Source organism: Neovison vison, chromosome 2 (genome assembly GCF_020171115.1).
Source record: "Neovison vison isolate M4711 chromosome 2, ASM_NN_V1, whole genome shotgun sequence".
In the NCBI taxonomy this organism is placed as follows: Eukaryota; Metazoa; Chordata; class Mammalia; order Carnivora; family Mustelidae; genus Neogale; species Neogale vison.
In genome coordinates this window covers 186,721,214-186,742,601 of record NC_058092.1, presented here as the reverse complement: position 1 = coordinate 186,742,601, position 21,388 = coordinate 186,721,214, and the positions used below count along the sequence as shown (strand labels likewise).

The following is a 21,388-nucleotide window of genomic DNA, read 5'->3' as shown; positions in this document are numbered from 1 at the left end:
ATGCACACTGCTCTCTTGATGCAGTTGAAAAAGAGTGGTGACTTGGATGCCAGCAATATCTTCCTCACACAGGGTGAGGAAGATCATATGGTGGAAACAAAATTAAAGCCTATTTTATACATTATCAAAAGAAAATGATTTTCCTTACTATTTATTTAAGGTCTTTTTAAAAAATTTGAATTCTCATATAGTTAACATACAGTGTTACATTAGTTTCAGGTGTACAATATAGCGATCCAACCCTTCCATACAACACCTGGTACTCATCATAACAAGTACCCTCCTTCATCCCCTGACCTGTTTCACTGATCCCCCCGTCTTACCTCTGGTAACCATCAGTTTGTTCTCTTTATTTAAGAGTCTGTTTCTTGGTTTGTCTTTCACCTTTGTTCATTTGTTTTTTCTTTTTCTATGATTTGAAATCATATGGTATTTGTATTTCTATGACTTATTTCACTTAGCATTATACTCTCTAGCTCCATCCCATGTCATTGCAAAAGGCAAGATTTTGTTCTCTTTAACGGCTGAAAAATACTCCATTGTATACATCTATGCACCATATCTTCCTCACCCATTCATCTATCAGTGGACTCTGGGGCTGCTTCCATAATATGGCTATTGTAAATAATGCTGCTATAACATAGGGGTACATGTATTCCTTTGAATTAGTGTTTTTGCATTTTGGGGGTAAATACCCAGTAATGTGATGACTTCATCATAGAGTACTTCTATTTTTAACTATTTAACTATTTTAACTGTTTTAAATTGGCTGTACTAGTCTCCTTTTTCTCTATATCCTCACCAACACTTGTTGTTTCCTGTGTTTTTTATTTTTACTATGTTTTAAAAGTTTGGCTTCTGTGAGAAATGGTATGTAATAGCATAATCTCTCATTGTTTAATAACAGAATTAAGAGAGCTATGAAAAAAATTTTTTTAGATTTTATTGATTTATTTGAGAGAGAGCGAGAAGTAGCTTCCCCGCTGAGCAGGGAGTCCAACATAAGGCTCGATCCCAGGACCCTGGGATCATGACCTGTGCCAAAGGCAGCTGCTTAACCAACTGAGCTACCCAGGTGCCCTTGAAAAGATTTTAAATACTGAAAAGATATCTTAGGGGCACCTGGGTGGCTCAGCTGGTTGAGTGACAGGCTCTTGGTTTCGGCTCGGGTCACGATCTCATGGGTCTTCAGACTGTGCCCTATATAGGGCTCTATACTCAGCAAGGAGTCTGCTTGAAATTATCTCCCTCTGCCCTTCCCCTGACTTGTGCGGTCACTCTCTCTCTCTCATAAATAATCTTTTTTAAAAAGATATTTTAAAATTCTATACCAATGCTATTGAGTTACCAAATTTCACATTTCAATTTATAGTTATTATAAGTCCATGAATTATATAATATATATAATAAGTCCATGAATTAATGACTTTTGACCCTTGCAAACTAAAAAAAAAAAAAGATTTTATTTTTAGGTAATCTCTACACCAAAAGTGGGGATCAAATTCATAATCCCAAGATCAAAAGTTGCATGCTCCACCAAGTGAGCCAGACAGGTAGCTCACAAACTTCATATTCAAACTGACTTCTAGAGAAGCATGCCAGAACTCTGAGATGTAGATAAAGATGTAGATAAAGTTGTTAGAATGATGAATTGATTAGCAGAGAATCAAAGAGAATATCTCCCCCTTCCATTTTCTACCTTTACTTTCCTTTATTCAACTTGGGAATAACCCCATTTAAAAATCTAAACATTCAGGGGCGCCTGGGTGGCTCAGTGGGCTAAAGCCTCTGCCTCTGCTCAGGTCATGATTCCAGGGTCCTGGGATCGAGCCCCACATCGGGCTCTCTGCTCAGCAGGGAGCCTGCATCCTCCTCTCTCTCTGCCTCCTTTCTCTGCCTACTTGTGATCTCTGTCTGTCAAATAAAGAAATACAATCATAAAAAAAATCTAAACATTCATTTCTGCTTTAAAAACACAGTATTAGACAAGATGGTTAAAATTAGTTATTGATTAAAAGCCCCAGTTTTTCACAACATAATATATGGAAGCTTACTGTCCTGCTTATTATACTTTATGTGAGGATGTATTAGTGAACTTTATACCTTACTATTTATATACTTTATATACATTTATATACTTTATACTATACTATTATACTTTATGTAAGGATGTATTAGTGAACCTTTTAAATTTTACTAACAGTAAATTTAAATTGAATGAACCCTCTAGGTAATTCGCATACACACACAAAATACCCCTAAGTAAAATGCTCTCAAGTTCTACCCAGTCTGTCACAAACAGCAGGTTTCCTTTTTTTTCCACAGGTGAATAACATTCCATTATATGTATGTACCACATCTCCTTTATCCATTCATCTGCAAACAGATAATTGGGTTGTTTTTATATCTTCACTACTGTGAATAATGTTTCAATGAATATGGAGTGCATTTCCTGGTTATATGTCCAAAAGTGGGATTACTGGGTTATATGGTATATGGTATGGCCAGTCAAAGGGCAGCCAAACTTCCAATTGTAAGATGAGTAAGTTCTGGGGATCTACTGTACAGCATGGTGACTATAGTTAACAATATTGTATTGTATACTTGAAATTGACTGTGAGTAGACCTTAAGTGTTGTCACCACACACACACACACACATACACACACACAGTAATTATGTGAGGTGATGGAGGTGTTAATTAATCCTATTGTTGTAATCATTTTGTAATATTAAAGTATATCAAATCATCACACTGTATATCTTAAACTTACAATGCTATATATCAATTATATGTCAATAAAGCTGGAAAAGAAAGAGCAAATTTAAAGAACAACAACAATAACAAAAAACCGAGTAAACTAAGGCCTGTACTTCTGTTATTTTATTTTATTTTTTTATTTTTGATTTTTAAAAAGATTTTTATTTATTTATTTGACAGAGATCACAAGTAGGCAGAGAGGCAGGCAGAGAGGGAGGAAAGGAAGCAAGCTCCCCACTGAGCAGAGAGCCCGACATGGGACTTGATCCCAGGACTCTGAGATCATGACCTGAGCCGAAAGCAGAGGCTTTAACTCACTGAGCCACCCAGGCGCCCCTGTACTTCTGTTTTTTTTTTAAAGAGAGCTTCTAGTCCAAAAATCAGGGAATAAATAAAAACATATTAGCATAGCTGGCATGTAGCTACCAATCCCTGGTCTACATGTCCAGTTATTCCAGAGTAATAAAGTCTGGTTCAGTAATGTCTTACTATTTAAAGGCTACTTTCCCATTCTTGCTGTATTTACTAGACTTTTTCTAAAGCTAGTTTCATTTCAACTAGCTTGCACATAGAAGAGAATCTGGCTTCTGAACAACCAAAATGCTACCACCTTAACTCACTTATTTCACTCAACACAGGACACAATGCAGGACACAAAAATCACAGTGCCGCACCCAGTGGGTTAATAAGCCTCTGCCTTTGGCTCAGGTCATGATCTCAGGGTCCTGGGATCAAGTCCCGCATCGGGTTCTCTGCTTGGCAGGGAGCCTGCTTCTTCCGCTCTCTCTCTGCCTGCCCCTCTGCCTACTTATAATTTCTTGCTGTCAAATAAATAAATAAAACCTTAAAAAAAAATCACAGTGCCTTCCACCTGAGCATTAACAAAGAAGAGGAATAAGAATTCAGAGAACAGATTAGTCACTTCTGGTTGGCTGGGAGTCAGAGTGAGAAAGAACAGAAAGAATAGGATTGTTAAAAACCTTTACGGAAGAGCTGACCTTGACAATTTTGACACAGGGAATAGGTTAGGAAGAAAGAAAAAAGGCACCTTCGAGAAAGGTGAACTAACACTGAGATGGCAAAGAATGGCACAGTTCAGAAAACAGCAAAGGAATGGAGGACAGAGGAAAAGTAGACAACATGTAAGAGAAAGAAAAACTTTTAAAGTAGATGTGGACCAGATTTCGGAGGCGTTCAATGTTTAGGCTTTCACTGAGAACATTTTATACCTTAGACACAATTCTCAAAAGCAGAATCAAAAAAAAGGGGCATTTTAGGAGGTTGGTAATAATGGAAGGGGCATGAACAACAGCAGTCATTGACGATAAAGATCAAGGGCAGAGAGAGAAAAGTGACCGAAAAAGACCCAAATCAAAGGCTATTTTAGAGAACTATCTAGCATCAGTACTGTGCAGAGCCAGATTAGAGTCTGGGATAAAAAGAAAAATCAATAATACCAACTGCCTTCATTTAAATTTTTGATATTTTGTTCACCATGGGTTTTTTTTGCATTAACTTTAAAATAGTTCATTCAAATATTATTGATTACTAAGTTTTTAGGGGCACCCTCTTAAAATATCCACCTGAAGGGGCACCTGGGTGGCTCAGGCAGCAAGCGTCTGCCCAGCAAGGGTCCTGGGATCATGCCCCACACCTGGCTCTCTGTTCAGCAGGGAGCTTGCCTCTTCCTCTCCCTCTGCCTGCTGCTCTGCCTACTTGTGCTATCAAATAAATAAATAAAATCTTAAAAAAAAAATTTGCACTGAGGCAAATACCACAATTTTTATTTAAAAAAATATACAAATCAGAAATTCCAAAGGACTACTATTATACATTAGTTGACTTTCATGCTATTGACCTTGAAAGGAAAAAAAAAAGATTAATTCCTGTTACAAATGTTTTAGAGGATAGGGAAGTCCATAATTTATTTTTGAAAGATTCCTCCTGCAATTTATTAAAATAATGTGACCTTTAGCTTACAGAGGGAAGGAGCTTAATTTACGTAGAATATCCATTTATGTGAAAGAGTGACAATATCCAATAATAAAGCATTCCAGTGTCTAAGGCAGAATCTAAGTTTCAGTCAGGGTACTATCCAAGTACTCAAGAGTGAGGTACCCAATGAGTTGTTTAATTGAAAGGGTTTTATCTGGATATAAGACTTTCAGTTTCTTTGAATATTATCTGCTTCTCAAGATTATCCAGGGAAAAATGAAGTTCTTTCCAAAAGCCCTTCCACATTTCTTTGACCTTATCAAGATTACTTTTTACCTCTCTTTGGTGGTCGTACATGATATGTTAAGTCATTAATGACCAGCTTAAAGTCATCAAGGAGTAGGAGGTCTATCCCTGTTGAGGCAGCAACTCGAACGCCATCTGTGAAAAATTTAAATGTAAAAATTTAAACTTGTCATATGTCCACAATTATTTGCGAATGAGCAGGAAAAAGCAATCCTCAAAATCAACTTTAAAAATTATATCTCTTCTTTTAAATTCTAGTTCACTTTTGCCTCATCCCCAAGTTCTATGCTAAACAAAGCTTTTACTATCTGAGCTTTTTGCTTTCATGATCTCAAGTCCATGAAGATTTAACAATATACTTTTCTAACAGAACTTTATGAACAAGTAAAATCATTACAAAGATCTATAGGTGTTATGTGGAAATCTAGGGTCTCTGGGGGAGCTGAATGGACGTCATATATCTATCTATGATGGAAGATGGTTGAGTAAAAGTAATTTGGTAGGGACAAATGTTAGGGTCAGCAAAGTACACCATACTGGTCTACTAATTATATTACTAGATAAGATGAAAATTAAGTATATTTAAACTACTTAAAGTATAGAAATGTGGCAAATTATTAACAACTGGTAAATCCAAGGGTAAATAGGTACTTCCTATATAGTCTTTTATGTTTCCTGTAGATTTAAGATTTTTCAAAGAATGGGAAAAAAACCAAGGTACTTAAATAAATAAGTAGGATAAATGTTATGTCAAATGGGAATTTTTAGAGCCATTCTTTTCCAATCACATATGTCTTAATTTTGTAAACTTTCATGTGAAAGACAGAAGATCTAAAAAGAAGTCCTAACATTTCGTATCTCCAGAGATGAGGGCTCAACCACTAGAAAAGTTCATTTTATGCCTACGGTAATAATAAATACTTAATAATAACATAAAATGTGATTGACTGCTCATCTTTGCCTGGGGCATTATATGTCAGATGCTTCTGAATGAGACTTTTTGTATATAAACAGTCTTAAAATTGAACAATTATACTTTGCGAAGTGGGAGAGAAATCACTGTCTTCTGACATTTGTTAAGCAAAAAAATATGTTCTAAAGTTAAGAGTGGGATATTCTTTTGCAGTGGGGTGTGTGTCTGTGTGCGCGCACAGAGAAGTGGTCTGGGGTGAATGAGGGTTGGGTGGGAATTAATAATGAATGTGACTATACCTGGTGAATAGATTGCAACTCTGTCAATTCCCCGATCCTCTTCTTGCAGTTGTCGTAAAAACACACCAACGGAGTCTGAGATAGGTTTGAGTGTGAACTGGCAGCGTTCACGTCGGGATGGTAGCCTCACAGATATCACAGGTAACCCATTTTGATACACCACTGTCACATCTGAATGAAAAAGACCCATAATTATATGATAATCAGATTTCATTATAAGTTACAGTATTGCTAGTCTTACATAAGGTCTATTATTATCAATGTGGTTTAAAATATTTTCAAAGGTTTCAAGAATATGCCCGTTAGCTTTAGTTGAAGGTTATTCTGGGAACTGGCTTATGGAAGATCAATCATATGGCTCACACAATTCACTCTTCAGAAGAAAAAAAAAAAAAACACGTAAAAGATTAGATTCTAAGTAGGTCAGGGAAAGACTTGCCCAGAAATCTGAGATAAAGATTTTGGTGTTGGTGAATCTAAATCCTAGTTCTACTGAGGACGATTTCATTAAACAGCCAGAGATTGCTGGACTAGGTTCCCTAACCTGTAGGAGGTAGCTCTTAGTAGCCACAGCTTTCAAGAATCCCCGGGGAATAATATAATGAAAATACATTAAAAAGTGAGACGCTTACTTAAGGACAGTCAATTCATATTTATGGTATAATTATTATTTCTAAGGGGCTTGATAAGTAAGTATTCTCTTATGCAATATGAATATATTATGATATAATAAAAAAATTCTTTTTATGTTCTCTTGAACATCATCCTGAGGTCAGCTAAAAGCCAAACTCAATTACTTGGGATTTTCTAACAAAAATTATTAAAGGAAACATTATCATAAGCTATAAATCTGAAAAGATTTTCTACATTACAAGATAGAATTCCCATTTCATTATCTTTTTCCTCAACAGGAAAAAAAAAGCCTTAGTTACTAAAACAAGTGTCTGAATAAAGTAACTCTTTTGAAATAATTTTTATATGAATTTTTTAAATAAATAAATTTTAAAGCTCATGTAAAGTTTTTACATGAGCAGCCAAGATTTAAAGATGATAAGTTAGCACTAGGCTGTGAAGCACTATTTAATATCATTTTCCTTTTGCCTGAAGAGCTTCCTTGAACATTTCTTGTTTGGCAGATGTGTTGACAATAAATTCTCCTCACTTTTGGGAACTCTGAAGTTTATTTCACCTTCATTTTTGAAGAAAAATTTGCTGTGTAAAAAATTCTAGTTGGAACCTTTTTTTTTTTTTAGCACTCTAAAGAACTTAGGTCTTCTGGTTTATCTAGCATAGGATAAGTTCATGTATATTATTCTTTATTTCTCTGTACATATGTCTTTTATCCTGTGGCACTTTTAATATTTTCTCTTTATCACTGGTTTCCAACAATTTGATTACAATATTCCTTTCTATGGTGTCCTAAGTTATTAAATTTCTTAGATCTGTGAACTCATAGTTTTCATCAAATTTGAAGAAAATTTTGGCCATTACTCAAATATTTTTTCTAACTCTTACACCTTTCCTTCTGGGATTCCAGTTATATTTATATTAGACTATGTAGTGTTGTCTCACAGGGCATTAAGTTTCTCTTTATATAAGGTTCTCTTCATTTTGGATAGTTTTAACTGCTATGCACTTCATTGGGACTGATATTTTCTTTTTCCATGTCTAAATCTGTTAATTCTATCTATAGCTGCTTTTCATCTCAGATATTATTTATTTCATCTCTAGAAGTTACATCTGTTTATTTTTATATCTTCTGTTTTTCTTCATTTTATGCTTGTTTTCCTTTTCCCCCCAAATATAAAGATCATATTTATAATAACTATTTTAAAATCCTTGTCTGTTAATTCCATCATCTCTGTTGTTTCTAGATCTTCCTGACTAATTTTTCTTGTGTTTTTCCCCCCCTGCTTCTTCATATATCTAGTAATTTTTGATTTGAGGTTAGACATCATTTCTTTTACACTGTTCAGTGCTGGATGTTGTACAGGTTCTTGCATATTATTTTGATCCTTTTAAGTCCCTTGGAAAGTTTCTTAGGACAGATCTAGAGATTCCTTTATTACAGGGCCAAATTTGGCCCTACTAATAAGATTCAATGAACATTGAATGTTCATATATTCAGTGATATCTCTTCTCTGACTGGAGGGAAGTCAAATAATTTCTGGTCCTGTATGAGCACTAACAATTATCTATTTTACAAATTCTGATAATTATTGTTATAAATTATTCTAGCCTGGTCTTGTGGCTTAGCATTTAGCCAAAGCCTCAGGCTGTGCACTGAGGCACTATAGAATCAATTCCATTTATTTTTCTTCTCTCAGAGATCACAGTCTTGTCCTTATTGTCCAATGTCTAAAAACAATTTTTTTCTTTCTTTTTTTTTCAATTTATTTATTTGCAGAAAAACATTATTCATTATTTTTTCACCACACCCAGTGCTCCATGCAAGCCGTGCCCTCTATAATACCCACCGCACTCCTGGGTATTTACCCCAAAGATACAGATGTCGTGAAAAGAAGGGCCATCTGTACCCCAATGTTTATAGCAGCAATGGCCACAGTCGCCAAATTATGGAAAAACAATTTTTTAAAATATATTTGGTCTGGTGTTCTAGTTGTTGACTACAGGGTAACAATTACCATAGCAGTGAATCCTCTGTGGATACATGTTTGAATTTTTACATAAAAATTAGGTGGTGCCTGGGTGGCTCAGTGGATTAAGCCTCTGCCTTCAGTTCCAGTCATGATCTCCAGTCCTTGGATCGAGAGCCCCCACATTGGGCTCTCTGCTCAGCAGGGAGCCTGCTTCCCCCCTCTCTCTGCCTGCCTGTCTGCCTACTTGTGCTCTCTCTCTCCATCAAATAAATAAATAAAATCTTAAAAAAAAAAAACCTTAAAAAAAAATAAGAAGACAAAAATCTCTATTTCTTTAATTCTTCCAAAAGGGTAGTCTATATTTCCTAAGGAGGAGGAAGTCAAGGATAATAATATGAATTTAATATACAGTAAGTACTATCTAAAGTTTTTAATGTAAAGATATTTGAATATTTTGTCATTTCCCCCCTCATTTCTAAAAGAATCCTTAGTGGAACATCTGGGTAGCTTAGTTGGTTAAGTATTTGCCTTTGGCTCAGGTCATGATCCCGAGGTCCTGGGATCAAGTACCACATTGGACTCCTTGCTCAGCAGGGAGCCTGAATTTCCCTCTGCCTGCTGCTCCCCTGGCTTGTGCTCTCTTTCTCTCTCTTACAAATAAAATCTTTTTAAAAAAAATTTTAGGGGTGCCAGGGTGGCTCAGTGGGTTAAAGACTCTGCCTTCAGCACTGGGCGCTCTTTGCTCTGCAGGGAGCCTGCTTCTTCCTTCCTCCTCTCTTTCTGCCTGCCTCTCTGCCTACTTGTGATCTCTGTCTGCCAAACAAATAAATAAAATTTAAAAACCAATTTTTTTTTTAAATAAAAGAATCCTTAGCCAGTCCAGTGTTTCCTTAAAGTCAGAGCCATTAACATGAATATCCCCACTTCTTCTATAGGCAGTAATGATGTTGGCATCATAAAATTAGATGACTAACATTTATTTCTGTGTTCCCGCCCCCATTATCTTCTCTCTGTATGTGAAAAAACTGTTCAGCCAGATTTCAAGAAGCAGACAAAGGTGAATTTAAATACAAGATGGGAGTCTTAAACACAAAACTACGGAAGATTTCACTAAAGCATGTTTCATAGGTTAAGTGCTTAGGGGTTATTATTTTAAAATAACTGAGATGAAGTCAACAGAGAAAATTAAGGTCTTTCTCAGTCACTTTAACTTTTTACACTAAAGATCATGAAGCCTTTCAAAGGAGTGAAATATGAAAGCTTTGAGAAACTCTGCATGGAATAACACACTTCAGGACTGACAAATCTTCATTATAATACCGCTTTTGAAAAAAATCCCCAGGTCTCCTTTCCCACACACTGGTTTGTAATGTAAATGTCAGATTTCTTGGTTTGCAACCAAAACCAATTACCCAAGTTCCTCAAGTTTTACAATATGTAAAATAGCTGCTGGTTGTAACAAAGTCACAATGGATATTTATAAGCTACTGACAGTTATCAGCTCCTATTCTCTATAGACAAATATTCTTTTTAAGTGTAAATTGCATCAGGCAGTTCTTTGGTTGGGTTTATTTTTAATCTTTGCTTTGAGTTCCACATCAATAAAATAAGAAATAATCTAAGTATGTTCTACAGCAATGTGCTTCAAAGAAACCAAGAAATTATGGGTCAACCAATATGAATAGTGAGGAGAATATGACAGTGGATTTAGGCACAAAAACAAAAAGGCAAGGGATTTTCCAGACTAAGAAGAGAAGTGCAAAGACAACAGACATTTGAGGTTGAAGAAGGAATACATTAAAAACAAAATGTCTTTGGGGCATCAGGTACAGAAAAAGTTGTAAAATAAAAATGCTTGTTTTTTTAGCTAATCATTAAGTGGGAAAGTTAAGTGCATTTAGGAAATTTATTTGGTGTTCAAAATAATGGGTAAAATTCCTCTAAAATAGATCATCTCATGTACGAACATAGCTGTATACATCTTAAGGACTTATGAAAGGGAACTGGTGCAATAAGGAAGCACATATGGGGTGTTTTCTGCAAAGGTACTTAGAGCTGAACCTTATGTGTGATGGATGATTCCAGTGACTAAAGATCTTGTCTGTTTCTTTTCTTTCTCCTTTCTGTAATATTATGCATCAAAAATGTAAACTATAAGCACAGACTTTCAGTGTTGGAAGAAACAGAGAAATCATATAGACTATGTCCTTTTTTGCAGCTAAGAATAAAGTCTGGCACGGTTAAATGATATTCCTAAGGTGACAGAGTTCAACCCAATGCAAAGTGGTGTTGGATCTCATCAATTGACTAAAAAGTCACTTTCTCCCAGGTCATGTATGATTTAGGTTGCTAAATTCAGTAGGAATTTTAGCCTTAACTTGCTTGTTTTAGTAACATCTAACGATGTCACCCTACTCCTTCACTTTATAAAATGTTTTCCTTTTGGCTTCTATGACTCTATACTCTCCTGGTTGTTCTGTACCTTCCTTTCTATACTTTCTCATTTTCCTTCATAGGTTCTTTTTCTTATATTCATCCCTTTTGAAAGTTTCTAAGTGCTCTGTCCTTGGCCACTGTGTTTCTCAATCCACATACTCTCCAGGCAATCCCACGCCCTTCGATACTGTCCCAAACCTATATTCATCTGTCTGCTGAGTTTCCTGTACACCTTTTTCCTGTACATTTTTATTCCTAAAAGTGAATTAATCTTCCCTGAACCACTCATTTCTGACATTTCTCATTTCAGTCAATACCACCACCAGTATTTAACTTCTGCCCAATCCAGAAAACTCTCTGATACTCCTGACTACCCTTAGAACCAGAACATGAGATTCCTCATAACTTATCAGTCAGCATGTCCTTTCATTATAGTTTCTAAACATCTCTAATCCTTCCAGTTCTCTCTACTACTACCATCTTCTTAGTCCAAGCCACCACCACCTTTCCTATATCAGCTACAGTGTAACTGCACTCTTACTTTATTCTAGCCTTGCTCCTGTTCAAAACATTATCCACACTTAAACAGAGTAATCTTTCTTTTCCCAAAGGAAACCACTATCTTGAAGTTGGTATTTGGTGTCTAGCATTCCCATCCATAATATACATACTAGCAGAGACACAGAGACAGACACACAGAGACAGCTCAATATACCATATGTAGTATATGGAAGCCAGCCTTTAAGATGGCTCTCCAAGATCCTTGCCTCTAAGTATTCACATCCTTGTGAATAAGGTTCAGCTCTAACACCACATTAAATCAGGGCTGGTCTGTAAAAATCAGTAGAATACAGCAGATGTGATGGTGTGTAACTTCCCAGGCTATGCCATAAAAGACTGTAGTTTCTCTCTTGCTCTTTTGGATTGCTCCAAGGGAATCCAGTAGCCACAAGGACAATCCTGCAGCCCATATGGAGAAGCCAGAATTGAGAAGTGGAGTCTCCTATCAAAAGCCAGTACCAACCTCTCAGCCATGTTGTGAGCCACCTTAGAATTGAATTCTCCAGCCTCAGTCAAACCTTTAGATGACTACAACCCTAGCTGACATAGGATTGCAATCCCATGAGATCCTGAATTGCCCAGCTAAACTGCTCCTAAATTCCAAATCCATAAAAACACGATATAATAAAGGATTATTATTGTTTTAAGCAACTAAGTATGGCTATAATTTGCTATATGGTATTAAATAACCAAATATGGCATGGTTTTTTGATGTACTTAGATGTTACATAAATGGTTGTATTCAACCTTCTACAACTTGCCTTTTATGCTCAATAATGTTTTGAGATTTATCCAAATTGAATCACATTCCTGGATCATTCATTTAAAGTTCCACATAGAATTTCACTGTATGAATATACCATAATTTATTCATCCCTTGAAAAAACACATTTTTTTGTTCTTTATTATAAATAAAAAGAAGGCTAAGAGAGTTAGCAGCACTCCTTGTTTTGAGTTTCCAATAAAAATTTGGCCAAATTTTCTTTTCCTTTTTGAGCTCTTTGTTACACATTTTCCTCCTTATGCCGTCTGGAATTTACTTTTGTGAGGTAAGAAGTCAATTTTAACAGCAGTATTTATTTAATTTATTAGAGATTTTATTTATTTATTTGACAGAGACACAGAGAGAACACAAGCAGGGGGAGTGAGGGAGGGAGAAGCACGTCCTCTCCCAGGACCCTGGGATCATGACCTGAACCAAAGACAGATGCGTAATGACTGAGCCACCAAGGTGCCCCTAACAGCATTATTTATTGAATAGTCTGCCTTTTCTCCTGATTTACAATGCTAATTTTATCACACATCAAATTTCCATATATGCAATGTTTCTCTAATCTAACTTACAATTTTTCCTGAACAGTATTTCACTGTTTTGATTATTATGGCTTAAAAATACATCTTAATATGTAGTTTGGGCAAACTCCCCCTCACCCCACTTTTCTACTCCAAATTTATCTTAGGTATTTGTATAGTTTTATTCTTTCACATAAATTTTGAATAAATTCAGCAGCTCCTGTTGGGTTTTGGATTAGCATTGCACTGGAGTTTATAAATTCATGTGAGGGAAGCTATAATTTTTACAATGTCTTCACATTCATTAATGTGTTATAACTCTGGATTTATTTTTATCTTATTTTATGTCCTTCAATAAAGTTTATTCTTCTTAATATGTTTTACAAATATTTTTTATTACTAGTATCATGCTTAAATAGCTTCAAACAATTTATTTGTTCGTTCATTTGTTTTTTAAATATTTTATTTATTTATTTATTTGACAGACAGAGATCACAAGTAGGTAGAGAGGCAGGCAGAGAGAGAGAGACAGGAGGAAGGAGGCTCCCCGCTGAGCAGAGAGTCCGATGCAGGGCTCGCCAGGACCCTGGGATCATGACCTGAGCCGAAGGCAGAAGCCTTAACCCACCCAGCCACCCAGGCGCCCCGCAAACAAGTTTATTTATTTATTTAAAGGTTTTATTTATTCATTTGACAGAGAGACACAGCAAGAGAGGGAACACAAGCAGAGGGAATGGGAGAGGGAAAAGCAGGCTTCCCACCAAGTAGGGAGCCTGATGTGGGGCTCGATCCCAGGACCTGGGATCATGACCTAAGCCAAAGGCATTCTCTTAACCATCCAAGCCACCCAGGCGCCCCAACAATTTATTTATTTATAAAGATTTTATTTATTTGACAGACCGAGATCACAAGGAGGCAGAGAGAGAGGAGGAAGCAGGCTCCCCGCCGAGCAGAGAGCCTGATGCAGGGCTCAATCCCAGGATACTGAGATCATGACCCTAGCTGAAGGCAGAGGCCCCAACCCACTGAGCCACCCAGGCACCCCCCCCAACAATTTATTTTAAAAACTAACTTCTACATTCATAAGTTTAATTCTAAAGGTCTATATGTTTTCTCATTAAAGTATATGTTAGACAAAACACAAGATGACCATTTTTAAAACAATAAACTAAATACTATTTTGGTGATAGTAAGGCCCTTCCTTATATTATCGCAAAAATGCATTATGTCAAAAATATCCTTGAAATCTGTAATTAGGATATAGAAACAAAATATACTTGTCTCACAATACCCTCAGAAGAATCTATTTAACTAAGAAAAATAAATCATTGAAATTTTCCTTACATTATTCATAATATATTAAACATACTAAATCTGTCACATATTAACATCATTTGAAAAATACTCCAGTTGAAAACAAGTAAATTTGTAGGAAATATCTTTCTACAGAAATATAAGAAAGCCCAACTATATAATCATAACTTTAGTAGCTTAATAAATCCAGTTGTTTCTTTCTAACCAGTAGTATGAATTAATTCTTTAAAAATATTTTATTTATTTATTTAAGAAAGAGAGAGAGAGAGAGCAGGGGAGGGGCAGAAGAGAAGGACAAGCAGACTCCCTACTGAGCGCAGAGCCCAGAGTTTGATCTCAGGACCCTGAGATCATGACCTGAGCCAAAACCAAGAGTTGGATTCTTAACTGAGCCACCTGGGTGACCCTATAAATTAATTTTAATCACATCAACTACATATTTCACTTTTGTACCTCAGGTGAATCAGTATTTGTACAACTGAATCTCTGTGAACTATGTAGAATTATTTTTGTGAAGTTATTATGAGGTTTAAATGCTGAAAGTTGGAAAAACACAAAGTTATAAATCATCTTTGAATATTTGGTATTGTCAGTCTGACATTAAATAGCCATATAACCTATGTACCTTTTGTTGATTCTGGTTCTTTTCACATGAGTTCATGAAAATATTTCTCATAAATGTCAAAACCATTTGTGCTGAAAGGTCATCCCCTCTTTCTTTTCATTCATGTACTCATTCTACTGAGAATTAAAAATTTTTGTTTGCTTTTATAAAAATGAAGTCCTATCCCAAATAGTACTGTAACATTTTTTTCCTTTTAAAACTAATGCTTTGGGGGCGCCTGGGTGGCTCAGTGGGTTAAGCCGCTGCCTTCGGCTCAGGTCATGATCTCAGGGTCCTGGGATCGAGTCCCGCATCGGGCTCTCTGCTCAGCGGGGAGCCTGCTTCCCTCTCTCTCTCTCTGCCTGCCTCTCCGTCTACTTGTGATTTCTCTCTGTCAAATAAATAAATAAAATCTTAAAAAAAAAAAAAAAAAAACAAAACTAATGCTTTGGGGGCACCTGGGTGGTTCAGTGGGTTAAATCCTCTGCCTTCAGCTCAGGTCATGATCCCAGGGTCTTGGGATCGAGCCCCACATTGGGCTCTCTGCTCAGCAGGGAGCCTGCTTCTCTTCCTCCCTCTCTGCTTGCCTCTCTGCCTAATTTTGATCTCTGTCTGTCAAATAAATAAAATCTTTCAAAAAAATTTTAAAAAATTAAAAAAAATAAAACCAATGCTTTCGATGGTGCTTCTGTGAAAGTAACTTTATTAAACCTTGACCTTTGACCTACTTTAACTTTTGGGTAGTGAGAAGCAGAATATAGTCCTAAAGCACAGACAGTGGAGTGCAGTAGAAAAAGCATGGTTTTGGAATCTCAGCTAGATAGTACTCAAGTTCTATCATAGGAGACACCTTGAATCCATGGGCATACTACTGAATATAATTGTACCTCATTTTTCTCAACATAGGGGTTCTAATATCTCATAATGTTGCTGAGAAGATTCAATGAGAATATGTGAAAAAAATGCCTGCTTTAATAGTTTCTCTTGAAAGACTCTAAAAACTAGAGTCTTAAAACCCAAAGTCTAAAATCATGAATACATCCAATAATGCCTTTAAATCTCAAGAAAATAAATCTGACTTGTTCCATTGAGGGCAACAAGAAGAAAAACAGTATATATTATACAAACCAATTTTATATTTCTTAGTATTTTTGGGTAACTGACGTCTTCGAGACACTGATAAAGGTATGGATTCCTCTCTTGGCCCTATTTCCTGAAAACACTCAATTTATACATAAAAATTTTAGATATAATTTATTTTTTTGCATCAGAAACTGATTTCCTTCATATTCCCTGTAACGGACTGAATTGTGTGTCCGTCCCCTACCTCTCACTTCCCCACCCCTGTCATTCCTATGTTGAAGTTCTAATTCCCAGTATGACTACCTGGAAATGGGTCCCTAGGGGGTAACTAAGGTTAAATGAGGTCATAAAGGACAAAGGACAGGCCCCAGTCTGTTAGGACTATGTATTTATAAGAGTAAGAACTCTCCCCACTCCCCACCATGTGAGAACACAGACAGAAAGTAGCTATCTGCAAGCTAATAGAGTTCTTATAAGAACCAGACCATGCTGGCACCCTGCCCTCAGCCTTCCAGCCTCCAGAACTGTGAAAAAATAAAATTGTGTTGTTTAAGCCACCTGGCCTACGCTATTTTGTTATGGCAGTCCCAGCAGACTACTACATTGACATATTTTTAAAATAAATGTTGACAAAAACTGAAGTACTTTCCTCATTTCTAACCCCAAATTAATGGCCATTTCCTATTTTTCAAAATAGATAAAAGAAAATTGTACAAATTAAATAAAGTAAACTTTAATTCTATATAAAAACCATTTCAATTACAAGATTGCTATTGTTTGGTTTGTATAATGAAGTCACATAGGGGCCTGGTTTTAGAACATGGTTAACTTGAATATAATTCTTGATATCTAAAAGGTTGTGCCTTTTTGTTTTCACAAAAGGAAGTGGTAACAAATATAATCACGAATCACTTTGCCAGATGATGATGGTAGGCTAGGTGTGTGCAAGGAACCCAAGAATTTCCTAAGACTCTTAGAATTGAGGGGCGCCTGGGTAGCTCAGTTGTTAAGCATCTGACTTTGGCTCAAGTCATGATCCCAGGGTCCCGCTAGAGCCCTTCATTGGGCTCCCTGCTCAGTGGGAAGCCTGCTTCTCCCTCTCCCACTTCCACTGCTCGTGTTCCCTCTCTGTGTCTCTCTCTGTCAAATAAATAATAAAAATAAAATCTTTAAAAAAAAAACAAAAGACTCTTAGAATTGAATTCTTATCAAAATCACTGTTTTGATGCAGTATCAAAAGAAAAGACTACAAATCCAAAATTCGATTTTAAGGTTTCTGAGTGGAGGTAATCTTTAAGAGCCTTGAGGTTTTTCAATTCCTTTTTTTTTTTTTTGAAGATTTTATTTATTTATTTGACAGACAGAGATCACAAGTAGGCAGAGAGGCAGGCAGAGAGAGAGAGGAAGGGAAGCAGGCTCCCTGCTGAGCAGAGAGCCCGATGTGGGGCCCGATCCCAGGACCCTGGGATCATGACCTAAGCTGAAGGCAGAGGCATAACCCACTGAGCCACCCAGGCACCCCAAGGTTTTTCAATTCTTGTAGAGAAACTGAGAGAATTTTCTATTCAGGACTAGCCCCAGAGAAACTTCCGCCAACTGTCGGAAAATTCACAGGGTTGTCTATTTCTAATTACTGCTTGGTTAAAGGAGCTCATTATTGTTCTATCAAATTCGTAATAATGACTAGAAGGTCTTAAACTGGAAGATTATGCTCATTCATAAAATCCCAAATATCCCCAAATAAATCAAGCCATAAGTAAACATTTCCTTATACTAAATTTTCTCTTCTCTTAAAGAGCAAAACTCCTGTCTAAAGTTTAATCAAGCAAAGGAAAATATTCTATTTTGATGAAATCTTCTTCTCATGATGGTGATTACTTCTGTGGTAACAGGCAAGGCTTCTTTTAGGGCGGTTGGAAGCAACTTCAACTATAGAATGTGCAAAGGAAAAAAAAAAAAGAAACCCAAGGTATTATTACAATGGGTGGGGCTCCTTTCTTCTCTGAGGCAATATAAATATGCATGTTACTAAGCTTGGAAGATGCACCATCTGTGCAGAATACCAAGATCTTCCTTAGTATCAAAAAAATTTTTTTTTCTGGTAGTTATTTTGGCAAAGAAATTTAACAATCTTTCAAAAATGGTGACAACCATTAATGTTAACAGCTTTTCTAATTTCTGTAAGAGAATCTCACATATTTGAGATTTTTCTTTTACTATGTCAACATGCTTATTAACAGACAAAAACTAGGAACTAACTCCTTATAACAAATCAGTAGTTTTCATCAAGTTGCACTCTGGAGGGAAATGGGATAATTTCCAAATACTTCAAAACTTCAAATTATTGAATAAATGATAGGAATCCTAGAATGGATGACATCATCTGAAATTTGACATAAATTCGCTTCTACTCCAAGCTAAGTCAGTTCAAAACTGTCAGCACATAAAACTTAAAGGTCTTTCCAATTTCACGTGGCAGCTTTTCTTGGCAATGTGAAAATCCATTTTTTAGAACCCTTTCAAAAAAATGCTTTTGTGATAGAAGAAATTCAATCACATTTTGGTAGTTCCTAACTGAAACTTCTACTTACAACAAAAAATCCAAACTGTAAGATATATTTTAAAAATGGAATACTATAAGCTCTCTCAGCTTTTCCAACTTCATACCTAGGTTGGTGAGAACTCTGCCACATCAAAAAACTAAGGCTTCACATTCTATCATCTTTGGTGATTAGGTGATTTCATTATTTTCATTTCTTTTTTGTATCAAGTTTTTAAATGTTGGAATGAAAGATAGTAGAGGAATAGTTTGTGCCCTCAACACAATGAAGACAATAAAAACAGAATTTCCAAATGTGTATAGGAGTGGCCACTAACAAAACAAGATAACTCAAACAAATCTTTCCTTTTTCCCAAAACTATTTGAAAAGCAACAGGAAAAGCTCTACAATATATAAAGAATCCTTACAAATCAATACTAAGATGGTCAATTTTTTTAAATGGGCAAAAAGTCTGAATGCTTTTCTAAAGAAAATATGTGAATGTTTAATAAGTATATTAAAAGATGCTCAACATCAGAACGCCTGGGTGGTTCAAATGGTTAAGCTTCTGTCTTTGGCTCAGTTCATGACCCTGGGGTCCCAGGATTGAGCCCTGAGTCAGACTCCCTGCTCAGCACAGAGTCTGCTTCTCCCTCTGCCCCTCCCCCTGCTCATGCTCTCTCAAATAAATAAATAAAATATTTTTTAAAAAAAGATGCTCAACATCATTAGTCATCAGTGAAATGCAAATTAAAATCACAACAAGGGTGCCTGCGTGGCTCAGTCAGTTTAAGTCCTGATTCTTTGGCTCAGGTCATGATCCCAGGACTGGGACTGATCTCCAAGTTGGAGGGGTCTCTGCTCAATGGGGAGTCCGCATCTTCCTCTTCCCCAGCCCTCTCTACCCTCCAGTTTATGCTCTCTCTCCCACTCACTCTCAAATAAATTAAAAAAAGAGAGAGAGATAATATTACATATCCACTAAAATATCTATAATCAAGAAGACTGATCCAAATAAGTATTGGGGAAGATACAGGGAAACTGGAACACTTATATGCTGCTGGTGGGAATACAAAGTAGTACAGCCACTTTGGAAAACAGTCTTGTAATTTCTTCAAAAGTCAAGTATATATACTATATAATCCAGCCATTCCACTAAGCATCTACCCAAGAGAAATGAAAACATATGTTCACACAGACTTTTAAGTAAATGTTAATACCAGCAGTATTAACAGTCCAAAATGGAAAACAATTCAAACATCTTTAACTTGGTGAATAAATAAAATGTGATTGTTTCCACATATTAGAATATTTCTCAGCAGTAAAAATCAAGGAAAGAACTGCAACACCCACTACAATAGTGATAAACGTCAAAAGCATTACGATATGCCAAAGACTGCATATTATAGGAGTCCATTTATATGACATTTGGGAAAAGATATACTTATTACAGTCAGAAAGCAGATTAGTGGTTGTGTGAGGCAGAAGGTGGGAGAAGGGACTGACTGCAAAACAGGAGGGATGAAGGAAGTAGTCTAAAGCTGGACTGTTATGATGCTATGACATGATATGTGAATTTTATGTATATCTCAATAAAGCTTAAAAAAAAAAAAGGAACAGCACAAAAAAACAAAGAAAAAGTTGGGACACATACTTAGTTCTCCAAACCATCCATAGACCTTAGGTTAAGAATTTATATATTATTGGGGCACCTGGGTGGTTCAGTCATAAAATGTCTGCCTTTGGCTCAGGTCATGATCCCAGAGTTCTGGGATCAAGTCCCGCATCAGGTTCCTTTCTCAGCAGGGAGCCTGCTTCTCTCTCTGCCTCTGCCTGTCACTCTCCCTGCTTGTGCTCTCTCTCTCTCTCTCTGACAAATAAACAAATCTTTAAAAAAAAAGAAGAAGAAGAAGTAAAAATAAGAAAGATGTTTAATTTGGGGACATAGTAAGGACAATAAGTTGCATTAAATCAATTATGTGCCTCTATTTCTTGATAACTAATATGAGTTGGTTTTCTTAAGAAGGGGAAAACAGTACTGGTAGGAATTTGGGGAGCCACACTTTTTTTTTTTGAAGTATGTATTTTTTCAATGCCTTTTGCAACACAGGGCAACCTACTAGCGTTTACATCCTAGAACAATGTTCACCAAATATCCCAGTACAGCTGTACCATTGTTACATTATTGAAATACTTCTATATAGGGTAAAAGCAACTGCATTAAGTTAAAAGAGCTTTGGGGTGGGGGAGGGTTCTGATAACACTGTAAATATCTGCTCTAAGGAGTAACAGGGGATCCTAGGACTTGCAAAATTCCTCTAGGCTTCTTCACTTTAGGTGTATATAAGTTTGCTAGATGCTCTTTTGATGGTTGTTTTGCCTATAAATTGATGTTTATTGTTGAAATTAGAATTCTATCAAACAAAATTTGATACAGAGGAAATAAATATAACATTCAACCCTAAGCAAACAATCTAAGCTACAGATGTGCTATACTAGGTAAGAGAAATGACAGTAAGGTTGTGAAAGTATTTCCCTACTACTGTAACAGTAACCAAAACCTCCATCCTGTTGTCAGTTTGCAGCATCATGGACATTCACAAAGGACTGTACGTGGTCCCCAAGCATCTGTTCATTCTTTCTCACATCAAAGAAGGGTATTAAAGCCCTGAGTCTAAGGGAAGGAAAAGAAAATCAGGGCAAGAGGTCTCAGATTTTTGGACTGCTTCTGTCTAGACACTGAT

At 36.3% G+C, this 21,388-nt stretch overlaps 1 protein-coding gene across 1 annotated transcript in view; it reads right to left on the bottom strand.

Moving 5' to 3' along the window:
- MCU (mitochondrial calcium uniporter) overlaps nucleotides 1–21,388 on the bottom strand; it is a 205,068-nt gene that overhangs the window by 18,726 nt on the left and 164,954 nt on the right. Inside the window, exons 3-4 of the mRNA XM_044239751.1 lie at nucleotides 6,214–6,384; nucleotides 5,032–5,136 (exon numbers count right to left, since the gene is read on the bottom strand). Coding sequence (XP_044095686.1) covers nucleotides 5,032–5,136; nucleotides 6,214–6,384 — 276 coding nt within the window. The remainder of the gene's footprint in view (nucleotides 1–5,031; nucleotides 5,137–6,213; nucleotides 6,385–21,388) is intronic.